The sequence below is a fragment of the Cucurbita pepo genome, chromosome LG07 (genome assembly GCF_002806865.2).
Source record: "Cucurbita pepo subsp. pepo cultivar mu-cu-16 chromosome LG07, ASM280686v2, whole genome shotgun sequence".
Taxonomy (NCBI): Eukaryota; Viridiplantae; Streptophyta; class Magnoliopsida; order Cucurbitales; family Cucurbitaceae; genus Cucurbita; species Cucurbita pepo.
In genome coordinates this window covers 2,649,823-2,662,910 of record NC_036644.1, presented here as the reverse complement: position 1 = coordinate 2,662,910, position 13,088 = coordinate 2,649,823, and the positions used below count along the sequence as shown (strand labels likewise).

The 13,088-nt window shown below is 38.1% G+C and overlaps 3 protein-coding genes across 4 annotated transcripts; 2 read left to right on the top strand and 1 right to left on the bottom strand.

The window, feature by feature from the left end:
* The first annotated feature begins 880 nt into the window (after positions 1-880).
* On the top strand, positions 881-4,969 carry LOC111799162 (uncharacterized sugar kinase slr0537-like). The gene is made up of 8 exons (XM_023682580.1): positions 881-1,095; positions 2,343-2,606; positions 2,700-2,771; positions 2,885-2,923; positions 3,654-3,761; positions 3,855-3,952; positions 4,039-4,150; positions 4,513-4,969. The coding sequence occupies exons 1-8, from the start codon at positions 940-942 to the stop codon at positions 4,759-4,761; spliced, it is 1,098 nt and encodes a 365-aa protein (XP_023538348.1). The 5' UTR covers positions 881-939; the 3' UTR covers positions 4,762-4,969.
* On the top strand, positions 1,355-11,849 carry LOC111799164 (probable small nuclear ribonucleoprotein F). 2 transcript variants are annotated; one of them, XM_023682583.1, is made up of 7 exons: positions 1,355-1,364; positions 5,158-5,163; positions 9,887-9,970; positions 10,174-10,261; positions 10,340-10,377; positions 10,832-10,896; positions 11,432-11,849. In XM_023682583.1, the coding sequence occupies exons 3-7, from the start codon at positions 9,968-9,970 to the stop codon at positions 11,499-11,501; spliced, it is 264 nt and encodes an 87-aa protein (XP_023538351.1). In that variant the 5' UTR covers positions 1,355-1,364; positions 5,158-5,163; positions 9,887-9,967; the 3' UTR covers positions 11,502-11,849. The 2 variants fall into 2 exon arrangements, with proteins under 2 accessions (XP_023538351.1, XP_023538350.1); XM_023682582.1 differs by lacking the exons at positions 1,355-1,364; positions 5,158-5,163 and having other exon boundaries at positions 9,844-9,970.
* Positions 5,152-8,479, bottom strand: LOC111799163 (proteasome subunit alpha type-1-B-like). The gene is made up of 2 exons (XM_023682581.1): positions 7,970-8,479; positions 5,152-5,871 (listed from the first exon to the last, which is right to left on the bottom strand). The coding sequence occupies exons 1-2, from the start codon at positions 8,318-8,320 to the stop codon at positions 5,374-5,376; spliced, it is 849 nt and encodes a 282-aa protein (XP_023538349.1). The 5' UTR covers positions 8,321-8,479; the 3' UTR covers positions 5,152-5,373.
* Positions 11,850-13,088: the final 1,239 nt, after the last annotated feature.

The following is a 13,088-nucleotide window of genomic DNA, read 5'->3' as shown; positions in this document are numbered from 1 at the left end:
GTGACGCAAGAACGAACGAAATCTCTCTACCCCCATTTTTTAAAACTTTCTTCTTGAATCGGGGCTAGAGGCTCGAACATACGTCGCTTGGCCGTAGGCGACGCAAGAACGAACGAAATCTCTCTGCTCCCGTTTTCTAAAACTTTCTTCTTGAATCGGGGTCAGAGGCTCGAGCATACGTCGCTTGGTCGTAGGCAACGCAAGAACGAACGAAATCTCTCTGGTCCCATTTTCTAAAACTTTCTTCTTGAATTGGGGCTAGAGGCTCGAGCATACGTCGCTTGGCCGTAGGTGACGCAAGAACGAACGAACGAAATCTCTCTACCCCCATTTTCTAAAACTTTCTTCTTGAATCGAGGCTAGAGGCTCGAGCATACGTCGCTTGGCCGTAGGCGACGGAAGAACGAATGAAATCTCTCTGCCCCGTTTTCTACAACCTTCTTCTTGAATCAGGGTCAGAGGCTCGAGTATACGTCGATTAACCGCAAGCGAAGCAAGAACGAATTGACTTAACCCACTTGTTGATGGAAAAATGTTTGATAACAATTTAAGCGTATAACTACTATTTTAATAATATATATATATATTTTTAAAGAATAAAATAGGTGGACGCCATATATTATTGGAACTAAAAAAAAATATTATAATATTAACTTATATTAAAATAAAATAAAATATGGTGCCTAATTAATGGGGGAAGAAAGAAATAGATTATGTAAAATTGTAAAATTCCAAAAAAGGGTAATAAGAATGGAGTAAACACCAAGATGTAGGGAGGGCAATTTGGGGAAAGTGAGTCATAATTGAGTTGGGTTCTCTCTTTTGTGGAGAGGTCTCTGGTCCCATGGCTCAGAGATTCCCTTCCACGGAGTTCTATATAATGAATGGTAATGAAAATGGCAAAAAGGGCAGAGAAAACAGGGTCTTAAATCCACGAAAATGGGAGCCGAGCCTTTGCTTCCCACTGCCAATGAGTCTCAACCCGCCGCCCCTCTTATTCTTGGTCTTCAACCCGCTGCCCTCATCGACCATGTTGCCCGTGTCGATCCCTCTCTTCTCGATCGAATTCCCGGCGACCGCGGTGGCTCAATGCCTGTAAGCTTACTTTTTTTTTTTTTTTTTTAAATTTTATTTCTATCGCTCAATTACGTCTTCTGTTCTGGAATTCCTTGATTTTAAGATTAGGATTTTATTGACTCGTTTGTGTTTTTGATTGATCTTTGATCGGTGCGAGCGGATTCTGCTTCTGGTGTTGTTTTTGTTTCTTTACCCTATTATTGCATCGTTTTATCATTATCGTTATTCTGTGTGATTTTAGAACTGATTTTATAGTGTTCTGTGCAATTGGATTTCGAAGCGGTGGTGTTGTTTTTGTTCTTCACTTTTATGAGTTTGGCTGGTTGGTGTTCTTGTGATTTTATGTTTTACTCGTAATTTGTGCTGAATTTCGTCTGTTTAAGTTTCTTTTCATGCATTCTGTTCNAAATAAAATATGGTGCCTAATTAATGGGGGAAGAAAGAAATAGATTATGTAAAATTGTAAAATTCCAAAAAAGGGTAATAAGAATGGAGTAAACACCAAGATGTAGGGAGGGCAATTTGGGGAAAGTGAGTCATAATTGAGTTGGGTTCTCTCTTTTGTGGAGAGGTCTCTGGTCCCATGGCTCAGAGATTCCCTTCCACGGAGTTCTATATAATGAATGGTAATGAAAATGGCAAAAAGGGCAGAGAAAACAGGGTCTTAAATCCACGAAAATGGGAGCCGAGCCTTTGCTTCCCACTGCCAATGAGTCTCAACCCGCCGCCCCTCTTATTCTTGGTCTTCAACCCGCTGCCCTCATCGACCATGTTGCCCGTGTCGATCCCTCTCTTCTCGATCGAATTCCCGGCGACCGCGGTGGNCTTTTTTTTTTTTTTTTTTTTTTAAATTTTATTTCTATCGCTCAATTACGTCTTCTGTTCTGGAATTCCTTGATTTTAAGATTAGGATTTTATTGACTCGTTTGTGTTTTTGATTGATCTTTGATCGGTGCGAGCGGATTCTGCTTCTGGTGTTGTTTTTGTTTCTTTACCCTATTATTGCATCGTTTTATCATTATCGTTATTCTGTGTGATTTTAGAACTGATTTTATAGTGTTCTGTGCAATTGGATTTCGAAGCGGTGGTGTTGTTTTTGTTCTTCACTTTTATGAGTTTGGCTGGTTGGTGTTCTTGTGATTTTATGTTTTACTCGTAATTTGTGCTGAATTTCGTCTGTTTAAGTTTCTTTTCATGCATTCTGTTCATTGTTTTATATATATATATATATATATATATATATATATATATATATATGGATTTAGGTGGGAATGGAAGAGCTTGAGAATATACTGAGGGAGGTGAAATCATATATCCTTTCCTCGCCTGATGTGCTGACTTCTTTCAAGACAATAGCGGGGGGAAGTGTTGCCAACACAATTCGAGGATTGAGTGCGGGGTTTGGAGTCAGCTGTGGAATTATTGGCGCCTATGGCGATGATCAGCAAGGAAAATTGTTTGTCTGTAACATGAGCTCCAATGGGGTCAATCTCTCAAGATTGAGGATGATTAAAGGTCCCACAGCTCAGGTCTGCTTCTCCTTTAATGGAGGGGTATCCAAATTTGCATTCTGTGTTTATGTATTTTAAAGTTCTGAGAATGTATTGTGAATTATTCGGCAGTGTGTTTGCCTGGTCGATGCAATGGGAAATCGCACAATGCGACCCTCTCTCTCAAGTGCAGTCAAAGTTCAGGTATATTATCTCTTCGATTCGGAGTTCGTGATTCTTTGTTCGTGCGTGATTCTATATGCGTTTTGGATATAAACAGGTTAACTTAGATGGCTATCTGTTTTGGCATCTTTCAGGCAAATGAACTGACTAGAGATGACTTCAAAGGAGCTAAGGTTAGCATACTCACATCTTTATGTTCTTGTATAGCGGCCAGAATCGAAAATGGATCATGAACATATTATTCATTTTAAGAACTTCCTTTTCTGCCTTCACTCTCATATTTATGTTCTTTGATCATCCTGTATTGTGATGTCCCACATTGGTTGGGGAGGAGAACAAATCACCCTTTATAAGGGTGTGGAAACCTTCCCCTAGCAGACGCGTTTTAAAGCCTTGAGGGGAAGCCCGAAAGGGAAAGCCCAAAGAGGACAATATCTGCTAGCGGTGGATCTGGGTCGTTACAAATGGTATCAGAGCCAGTCACCGAACGATGTGCCGGCCTTCTCGCTGTTCCTCGAAGGGGGGTAGACACGAGGCGGTGTGCCAGTAAAGACGCTGGGCCCCAAAGGGGGGTGGATTTGGGGCGGTCCCACATCGATTGGATAAAGGAACGAGTGCCAGCGAGGACGCTGGGCCCCGAAGGGGGTGGATTGTGATGTCCCACATTGGTTGGGGAGGAGAACAAATCACCCTTTATAAGGGTGTGGAAACCTTCCCCTAGCAGACGCGTTTTAAAGCCTTGAGGGGAAGCCCGAAAGGGAAAGCCCAAAGAGGACAATATCTGCTAGCGGTGGATCTGGGTCGTTACATGTTATGTCAAATCTTGTCAACTGATATCATTCTATTGAATCAATTGCCACACTTGAAAGATTCTTGTCTTGTCTTGCCATGTCTTTGTTGCAGTGGCTTGTAATGAGATATAGTATATTTAACATGGAAGTTATTGAAGCGGCTGTAAAGATGGCCAAACAAGAGAAAGTTTTTGTATCCTTGGATTTGGCCAGTTTCGAGGTATATTCCTTGACGACATGAGCTTCCTTTTAGTTTCGAAGAAGAAGTTGTTATTTGTTCAATAAAGAGTCTCACGTATCGATGTTTGGCCAGATGGTTCGGGATTTTAGATCGCCTCTTCTCCAGCTACTAGAGTCTGGGGATATAGACCTTTGCTTTGCGAATGAGGACGAAGCAAAAGAGTTGATAGGGTGATGATAGCCATTGCTTTCGAACTTGGCTACTTTAGCTCTAGGGTGATGGCCTTAATTTCTGATACTATGTTTAATCTCTACAGTGGTGAGAAAGATGCTGATCCTGAAGTTGCTCTAGAATTTCTTGCGAAGCACTGTCAATGGGCTGTCGTGACATTAGGCGCCAATGGTTGTATCGCTAAGCACGGAAAAGAGGTTAGAGATTCACCTTTCACCTTTTGTGTCACATGTGATGATCTTGAAAAACATTAGATTACCTTCTCATCTCATGAAGTGATGAGAACAATCAAAACCAGTTTCTTAAGCCTACACATGGATATTTGAACCCTTAATGTTTGCACACTTTCTTGCACAATAGGACAGGAAAGTTTCTCGATGCAACATCGAGCGAATCCTCTGTTTATGTTTGCACACTTTCTTGCACAATAGGACAGGCATCGAGCAAATCCTCTGTTTTTTCCTATACTGGTTTTGATTCGTAGTTTGCCCAAAACGACATACAAAGTCAAGAGATCACTGTGAAATCAAAGTGTTTCTGAATGCATATGGACTTTCAGATTGTCCGAGTTCCAGCAATAGGGGAATCAAAGGCGACCGATGCCACCGGAGCAGGCGACCTGTTTGCGAGCGGATTTTTGTACGGATTAGTGAAGGGATTGTCTCTGGAGAAATGCTGTCAATTGGGGTCGTGCAGCGGTGGTTCTGTTATCCGTTCACTCGGGGGTGAGGTCACCCCAGAGAATTGGCAATGGATGCACAAACATTTGCAGATCAAAGGGCTTCCTGTCCAAGAGATCCCTCAATGATCAATTATTTTTCTCATGTCACTATCATTGTCCCATCCATTTTCATTATCATGAATTTTGTCTTTTAAACAGGCATCTCTTTCATTATTGGGATGGCTGAACTTTCCTCCAAATTTCATGGAAGGATAAGTAATTTGAAGTCTTTGATAATCTCTGGCATATGGCTTTTATGCTTATATATTGTACCTGTGTGTATGTATTTATTCAAGTAACACATCGCCAATGATAAGTGGTAAGCCATTCATGCAAACCTGTCCTAGGGCTCATATCCATAAAAATCAGTCAGCTACTGGTGGGCCTCAAGAATCAGTTCATCATGATCTTCCTCCTTCATGCAATTCAATATCAATCTAACACTAACTTGATTCCAAGTTTCTAAAGAACATCGTGGATCAGCTCAACGTTCTTCTCCCAATAATATAATAGAAAAACATAATCAGTTGAGATACCATGTTTTCAACAATCTGATACAACTTCCATAAATGTAAAATTGAAATCTTAAGCCACAACAGAGAAGTATCAAAATGTCTGCACTAAAGAACCAAACCACCAAACCTGACAGCAACACCCAGGAAGCGGGGGGAGGAGGAAGGGATGTCTGCGGGATGTGGGTTAGATGTCCATTGGTGCCACGCCTTGCTCCGGGGCACTACCTTGGTCTGTCCTTGCAGCTGGTTCGGGGGCAGCAGCAGAATCACCCTGATCTGGCTCGATATCCTGATCTGCAGCAGGGACGTCATCCTCCTTAACGATCTCGAATTCATTGATCAACTTCTGAACAGTTTCCCTATCCAATATATGGAAAGGTTCCCCAACTCCTAAAATGGCAATTGTGCATATGGAGGAAGTCAGTTTTTCTCCTTGCAAGGTTTCTCTGGTGGCGATCAGTGCATCTTTGATCAAGTCGTCTCTAGAAGAGTTCTTGAAGTTCTCAAACCTCCTTTCCAAGTAAGTCTTTGCAGCCTGTGAACGGGATCCTATGGCAAAAGCTTGATATTCAAAGTAATTCCCACTGGGGCAGTTGTAATATAGGTGAGCACCAGACTCATCCAGACCACCTACTAGCAGACCAACACCATAAGGACGTTTCCACGAGCGCTGGGTGCAGACCTGCAATCAGTGGCCAACATTGTTAGAGAAAGCAAATATTTCTAAACCTCAAAACTAGTTTCTCCTGTGAAAATAACCAGCATAGAGTCCTGGAAATACAAATAATATTAAAAATTCAGAATTATACCCTTAACAAAGTATCCAGCCTAGAGTCCTGTTTCAGCGCTCTAGAATTTTAGCAAATCCCAGGAAAGATGGATAAATTTTCTAATAGAGGAAACTATAGGAAACCCACTATACAGGGAGCATGAAGGCATGGCTTTTGAAGTTGTGCTGAATCCTACCTACAGCCTAGGGGCAGACATCTAAATGATTCAAGGAGGCACCAGCAAAAGATAAATGACAATTAACAACTACATCCCATGCAACGATATACGGTATATCCTGAACACTTCAAAATATCATCGTGGGAAGGAATTCACCATGATTTATCAAAACTAGCTGCCCAAATCAATTGAAATCTGTCTCTACAAAGAAAGAAAAGGGTACACCAAAGTAGTAGTTCTACCCTTTAACCTTATTGGCTAATGAACCTAATTTACGGCAGAAAAAAAATAGGGGTTAAAGAGGAGATAATGCAATTTTCAGTGTTCCTTCGCAAATGCATTAAAGATAGGCTCCTCACAGAGGTGGCTAAAAGGAAAAGATAGAGCCCCTTGGAAGTAACTTTACATAACTTTAGTGATTTTGTTCTTTAAACAGCCCCTTGTTAGAATGCCTTTTGTTCTTTATAATGTGTTGTTCATTCTGTAACATAACCTAGTTTGGAAGGTCTTCATGTATTAGCTTGCTGTGGATGGCATTTTCTCTATCACTGAACTCTAGGATATTGTCTTTATTTCCGTTGTGAATACACGGAGTCTTATTAACAAGAAAAGTGGGAATAAATGCAATAATTCAGGTTACCAAGATTGTTTCTGCATCTACACTATAATATGAGTCTTGCATTATGAATACCAACATTTTATTGCCTAAATTGTCAACAAAGCTAAAACTATGGCAGTAAAAAGGAATTGAGAAACCAAAATAATTAGATAAACCACAGAACTTCAAAGCAGAATCTAACCTTAAAAAGGATCTATTTAAACCAATAACAACACCGACACGATTAAATGAAATTCAAGAACTTTAACTTCTTTTCCTTGAAATTGAAGGTAGAGAATTCCTAATCCCCATGCTATCTCTCAGAGCCCCGTCGTATACTAACAAATTAAACCCCCAATTCTCAAAATACAAGGTTACCAAAGACAGTGCAGGATACTATGCTAGAACTTTCAGAATGTTGGAGCCTAATATAATGGAGACCATGCCCTCAATCATCCAGCTGCAAACGTTTCTTGTTCCATACTCAGTCCATCAATCACGTGACATATACGTGCATATAAGAGTACTCAACTTGTATGACTCTATTAAGAAAACCTTCACCGGAAAAGTTATTGAGAACTATCCACCCCATGACAATCAGATAGATACATAGTTCAAAGCATTCTTTAATCTCTTATATATCCAAGAGCCACAAAAAGTGGTAGGCAGATATATTGTGACCCTAAATAATTACACAGCCTCCTGGCTTCTACTAAAACCTAAACTACTAAACAACAATACTTGAGAAAGAAAATAGAAACTTACCAGCAACGATAGGCAGGTTCAAAGTAATTCAACAAGTAGAACAATCAAACAAATTAAAGACCTAAAATTCCTGGTTTTCTTCGACCACTGCGCGATCAAGAATCAGTGGAACAAATACTAACTACATAAGATAAGAAGCAAACAGAAAGCCTATAATCTTTAGCTGTCTTCAAAATGCTGTAAAATAGAGAACACAGAGGAGACCTTGTGCCATTTCCCAAATGTTCCATAACCTCATCTACTGACTAAAGATAAACACGACAATGTATTCCTTAGCTTTGAGAGCTTAATGAAAAGTTCCCCTTTAACTATCCATCCAGCTACATTAATTCGTAATTTCTGTACCAAGCCCCCCACCAACCAAATAAATTCAACACATGAATACTCACACGGCTGACATATCTAAAATGCAAAAGAAATCCAAAGCGCCAGCAAAATTGTGAACAAAACAAGGGCTTCGTTTACAAACCTGAGCCTTATCGGCAAGTTGAACTACAAGACGACCGACAGGAAGAGGAGATTCATAAGTGTAACTATAATTGATACACTCAGATCTCATATAACGGGAAAGAACGCGTCCATCAGCAGTAAGCCCGGAAATGGCGACGCCGATGTGATCATCGACTTTGAAGATCTTCTTCTGGTGCGAGGATAGTTCAGAATTAGCCTTATTGACGCAAGCCAGAACCACATGAGTCTTGGATCGGAGACCAATGGCGGCGGAGCCTTGTTTGACAGCCTCCATCGCGTACTCGACCTGAAACAACCTCCCCGCCGGGCTCCATGTCGTCACGTCAGTATCGTACTGGTTCCTAAACATTTTTGGTGAAGGTAAGACGGATTCAAGAGGTTCGCAGAGCCACAATCACGATCTCTCCGATCGAAAAGGGAGAGGATTGAGGTCGTTTTAATGGAGGATTTAGGGGTTTTCGTCTTCTCCAAGGCAGAATTTGGCGACGGCTTTCCTCACTTTCGAGTGTTGGGACTTTACACTTATTATTATTTTTTACTTTTTCACTTTTATTTTAAAGTTTTTTTTTTTTTTNTTTTTTTTTTTTTTTTTTTTTTTTTTTTTTTTAGAATTATAAATTTTATTCTCGAGTTGTTTTTTAAATTATTAAAGAAAATTATATTTATTTAAAATTTTTAGTTAAATTTTTAAAAATTAAGGACCCTTGCTCTATCAACTGAGCTATATCCGCCATTTCCGACATATTATCCTTATTTATTTTCATAGCAAATTGGTGAAACGAAGATTTTGAGTCCTCTGCTCTACCAACTAAGCGATACCGGTCATTTCCGACACATTATCCTTATTTATTTTCATGGCAAATTGGTGAGACGAAGATTTTGAGTTCTCTGCTCTACCAACGAAGCAATACCAGCCATTTCCTACCTATTATCGTTATTTTCAGTAGCAGATTTGAATCGGTGACACGAAGATTTTGAGTCCTCTGCTCTACCAACTAAGTGATACGAGTCATTTCATTTCCTGCACAGTATCCTTATTATCAATAGCAAATTTGAACCGGTGACACGAAGATTTTGAGTCCTCTGCTCTACCAACTAAGTGATACGAGTCATTTCATTTCCTGCATAGTATCCTTATTGTCAATAGCATATTTGAACCGGTGACACAGATTTTGAGTCCCTTGCTTTACCAACTGAGCGATACTGGCCATTTCAAAATGTTAACCATCGAATCGACCCAAATTTTTAGTTTTTAAAAAATTTAACTTAACTCAAACGAAAAGATAATATATATATATATATATATGTATATGATGAGCGGCCGTACTATGGTCGCTCGGGCGACATGGCCCCACACGCTACACGTAAGAATGGATTGTTATGCGTTCGATAAACTCTTTTTGCATGCAACCTATCAAATCATATCATGTATTTTTTAATATCTCGTTCCGTGTCATGTACATGTCTTCAGTCTTTCATTTTGATGTTCCTGCTCGTGCCCGGAGAGAGAATGGACAGACTCCACCTCTCCCCGTTCTACCGTCCAAAACATGCCAGCGGTTCAAAGTTCTCGAGTTGGTTCGGATAGGAGCAGACCCAATCGGCCGTATGTATGTATGTATGTATGTATGTATATATATATATATATAATTTTGAAAACGACATAACAATCTCTATCGACACACTAATTTCAATAAAAATTACTTAATTAATTATTTATTTTGCCAAAACTTGAATTTTGTAATATAAATATAGGAATATTGGGTTAAGAGGACTCACTCTAAAAGCCCATGGGCTTCAAGTTATGGGCCCATGTAGTCCATTACCCGGCCCATAATACCCAATTCCCTCTGCCGCCGAAAATTCCCAAAGACTCAACGAAAGGGAAAAGGGGAGGGAAACAAACCCTAGAAAGAAAGAGCGCCATTTTCTTCGTCTCCCCGTTCTTTTGAGCCTCCGTTGATCCCAGAGAAGCACTTTTAGATCATTCGGAACCATGGTAAGCAAGATTTTTCGTTTTCATCGCTTTTTGAGCTAGTGTTTACGCATTATTGTTGTTTTTAACTATGGATCAAGTGTTAATTTATCGTTATGTAGAATCAGATAGCTCCAGAGATTCTTTGTTGTTTAAGATTTTCCCCTGATTTTGCTTTGATTTGTAAATCCTGCTGAATTCTTTACATGATTGTTTGGGCATTGTAGAGTATTCCAGTTAACCCGAAACCGTTCTTGAACAATTTGACTGGAAAGACTGTTGTTGTGAAACTGAAGTGGGGGATGGAGTACAAAGGTTTGCTTCTCCCTGCTGCTTGTTTTTCTTATTTTTCTTGCCTACTGGAGTTTATACTGAGTTTCGTTTCCATTTCAGGCTTTCTGGTCTCTGTAGACTCGTACATGAACTTGCAGGTTTGTTTCTACTTGCATTGGAATAAATTCAGTCATTTTTTAAGAAGATTTTGATCATCTCTTTGTTGTTTCTACTTATTGCAATCGTCCATTTAATTGAACCATTCAAACTTACCACTGACTGATTCAAAGTCCTTCATATTTGAATTTAAACTTGATTTGTTCTGTTTGTCATTTTCTGATTATGTAGTTTGGAAACGAAACTATCCATTTTGTTTTTATAATTGTTTATACGAAATGCGATGGAGTAATTCGGCAGTGTTAATCATTGAAATTGATTTGCAACTGTTAGATTCTGAAAGGAAGAACAACAAATTAAATGATACGAAAGGAAAACTAATTCTTCTCTGAATTTTTGTTTTTAAAAACAGAAAACTACTTATGAACTGATTTCTCAAGTAAGCCCATAGTCTCTTTCAGTGGCTGATTCCTGTATACAACTTTTTAAATGCAGCTTGCCAATACCGAGGAATATATTGATGGGCAATGTACTGGGAGTCTCGGAGAAATATTGATCAGGTAACCTTCTTTCAGTGTTGGCAAATTGCAATATCAAGTGCATCAATGCTTATGTGTAGTTAGTAATGCATGTGTACTGTCCATAATATATATGCTCAAGCACAAATGTTAGGAAAAACACAGATACAACCAAAATGGCACGTTTCTTGGAGAAGACGAAATCCAATTTCCGCTCAAATAGGCTTGTGAAAGAGTCGAATGAAGGAGAAACATGACGAATTGTGAATCGATAATGAAATGATAGGTAATTGAAGAGGCCAACGAGCCTTTTTAGGGTTTTTGGGGTAGAGGGACTTGAACCCTCGTGATTTTTAAAGTCGATGGATTTTCCTCTTACTATAAATTTCATTTTAGTCGGTATTGACTTGAAGAATAAAAAGTTGTGTACACGCGTTTATTTTTCGAGGTCTAGTAAGGATATGGCCGCTGTCGTTGTCTTTCAAGTTTGACACTTTGGTGCCTACTGATAAATTCTTCTGCAAGTTCCAAGTTTCTAACATCAAACATGGGCAATATTCGTGCTTTTTCCTGGCAGGTGTAATAATGTTCTTTACCTTCGCGGAGTACCAGAGGACGAAGAGCTTGAAGATGCCGAGCGCGACTAACATGTAAATTTGTAGCAGCCAGCTCTGCCATGCCATAGTAGCAGCTAAGTTTTCCGCCTTCTAGTTTCCTAGTTTTCCTTTCATCTGCTGCTTAAGTTGCATCTCGTTGCTATTGGTACTACCTTATAGGACAGGATCATTCTCTGGTTTTAGTCGATTTCGAACCTGCACGATCATTCTAGGGAGATTGAATGGTAGAAAAAGAATTCATGAATGTAACATCTTTATGTCTATAGCATTGAAATGCTTCATTTTTTCAACATAAGATAAGCTAGAGCGTTACATAAATCTTTCATGTGGAATGCAATGCAATGACATATAATATCATTAGTTTTGGATTGGAGCTCACTTTATTACTAAAATAATAATCATAGCCTTAAATACATTGACTAGGTGTTGACGTTTACCTTAAGATGGGATTCTGTTCACATTCAACAAACCCATTTGTCTTAGTTTTTACCTCAACCACTCTACCATCAAATCATGTCCAAAAACATCTAAATTAATACGAGGACTTCGAACATAAGACTTCTAAGTTGTTTGGTAGCATGTAGTCTACTCGGTCGTGTTCATATTAACATAGCACATGGGTTGAATTGACTTTACTTTAGACAGGCGGATATTGTTGTATTCAAGCTAAAGTGTCGTGAGGGATTTGATATGAGCAAAAGATATAATTCAATAAATTCTTCCATTCAACCAACTTAGATATCGATGAGATATCGTGTTGTGACTATGTTGATTCAACTCGTGTATGATTATCATTAACAATTAGGTGAAAATCTTATACCCATTAAAGAATAACATAGAAAATTAATTAAAAAAGTTAAAAAGTTTCGTCCCCTCAACTTTTAGGTTGTGTTCGTGTCTATTGTTTATTTGTAAACTTTTAAATTTTCAATTGTATTTTTAGTAAGCCTTTAAACATGTCTTTTAACATGTTTGTAATTTTATTAAATAGGTTGGCATGTTACAATTCTAAGTATTATAAAATTAATCATTTTTAAAAATGCTAAAATTAAATTTAAAATTAATTGCAAAAAATAAAAATAAAAACTATTATTTATATGAAGCATAAATGATGAGAGAGAGAGAGAGAGAATTAANTCCACAAGGGAGAGAGAATAAAACAGAAAGATAAAGGAAAGATAAAAGCATCCCAAATCAAAACAAGATTTAAAGAAAAAATAATTAAAATTAAAAAAATTAAAAAAAAAATGATTTTAAAATTTTTAATCTGATCGATTAAATTTAAAATGGGTCTTATCTATTAAAAAAAACAGTTAATTTATTTATACTCCTATTTCCACTCAAACTATCACATAATTAAGATATAATGTAGATAATTAAATATAAATAAATGTTTATATGATTAAGACTACAAAAATCTCTAAAAATTTATAAAAATGAAATTAGTATTAATTTTAAAATTTAAATTAAAATAACATAACTTAGTCCTCAAGATATCTATAAATTTTATTCAATAATTCACTCAAATTTGTTAAATTAAAGGTATATTTATGACGACAAAATTATAAAAATAAAATTTTTAATTTAAAGAAAAAGGGGAAACCTCGGGTGGGGAAA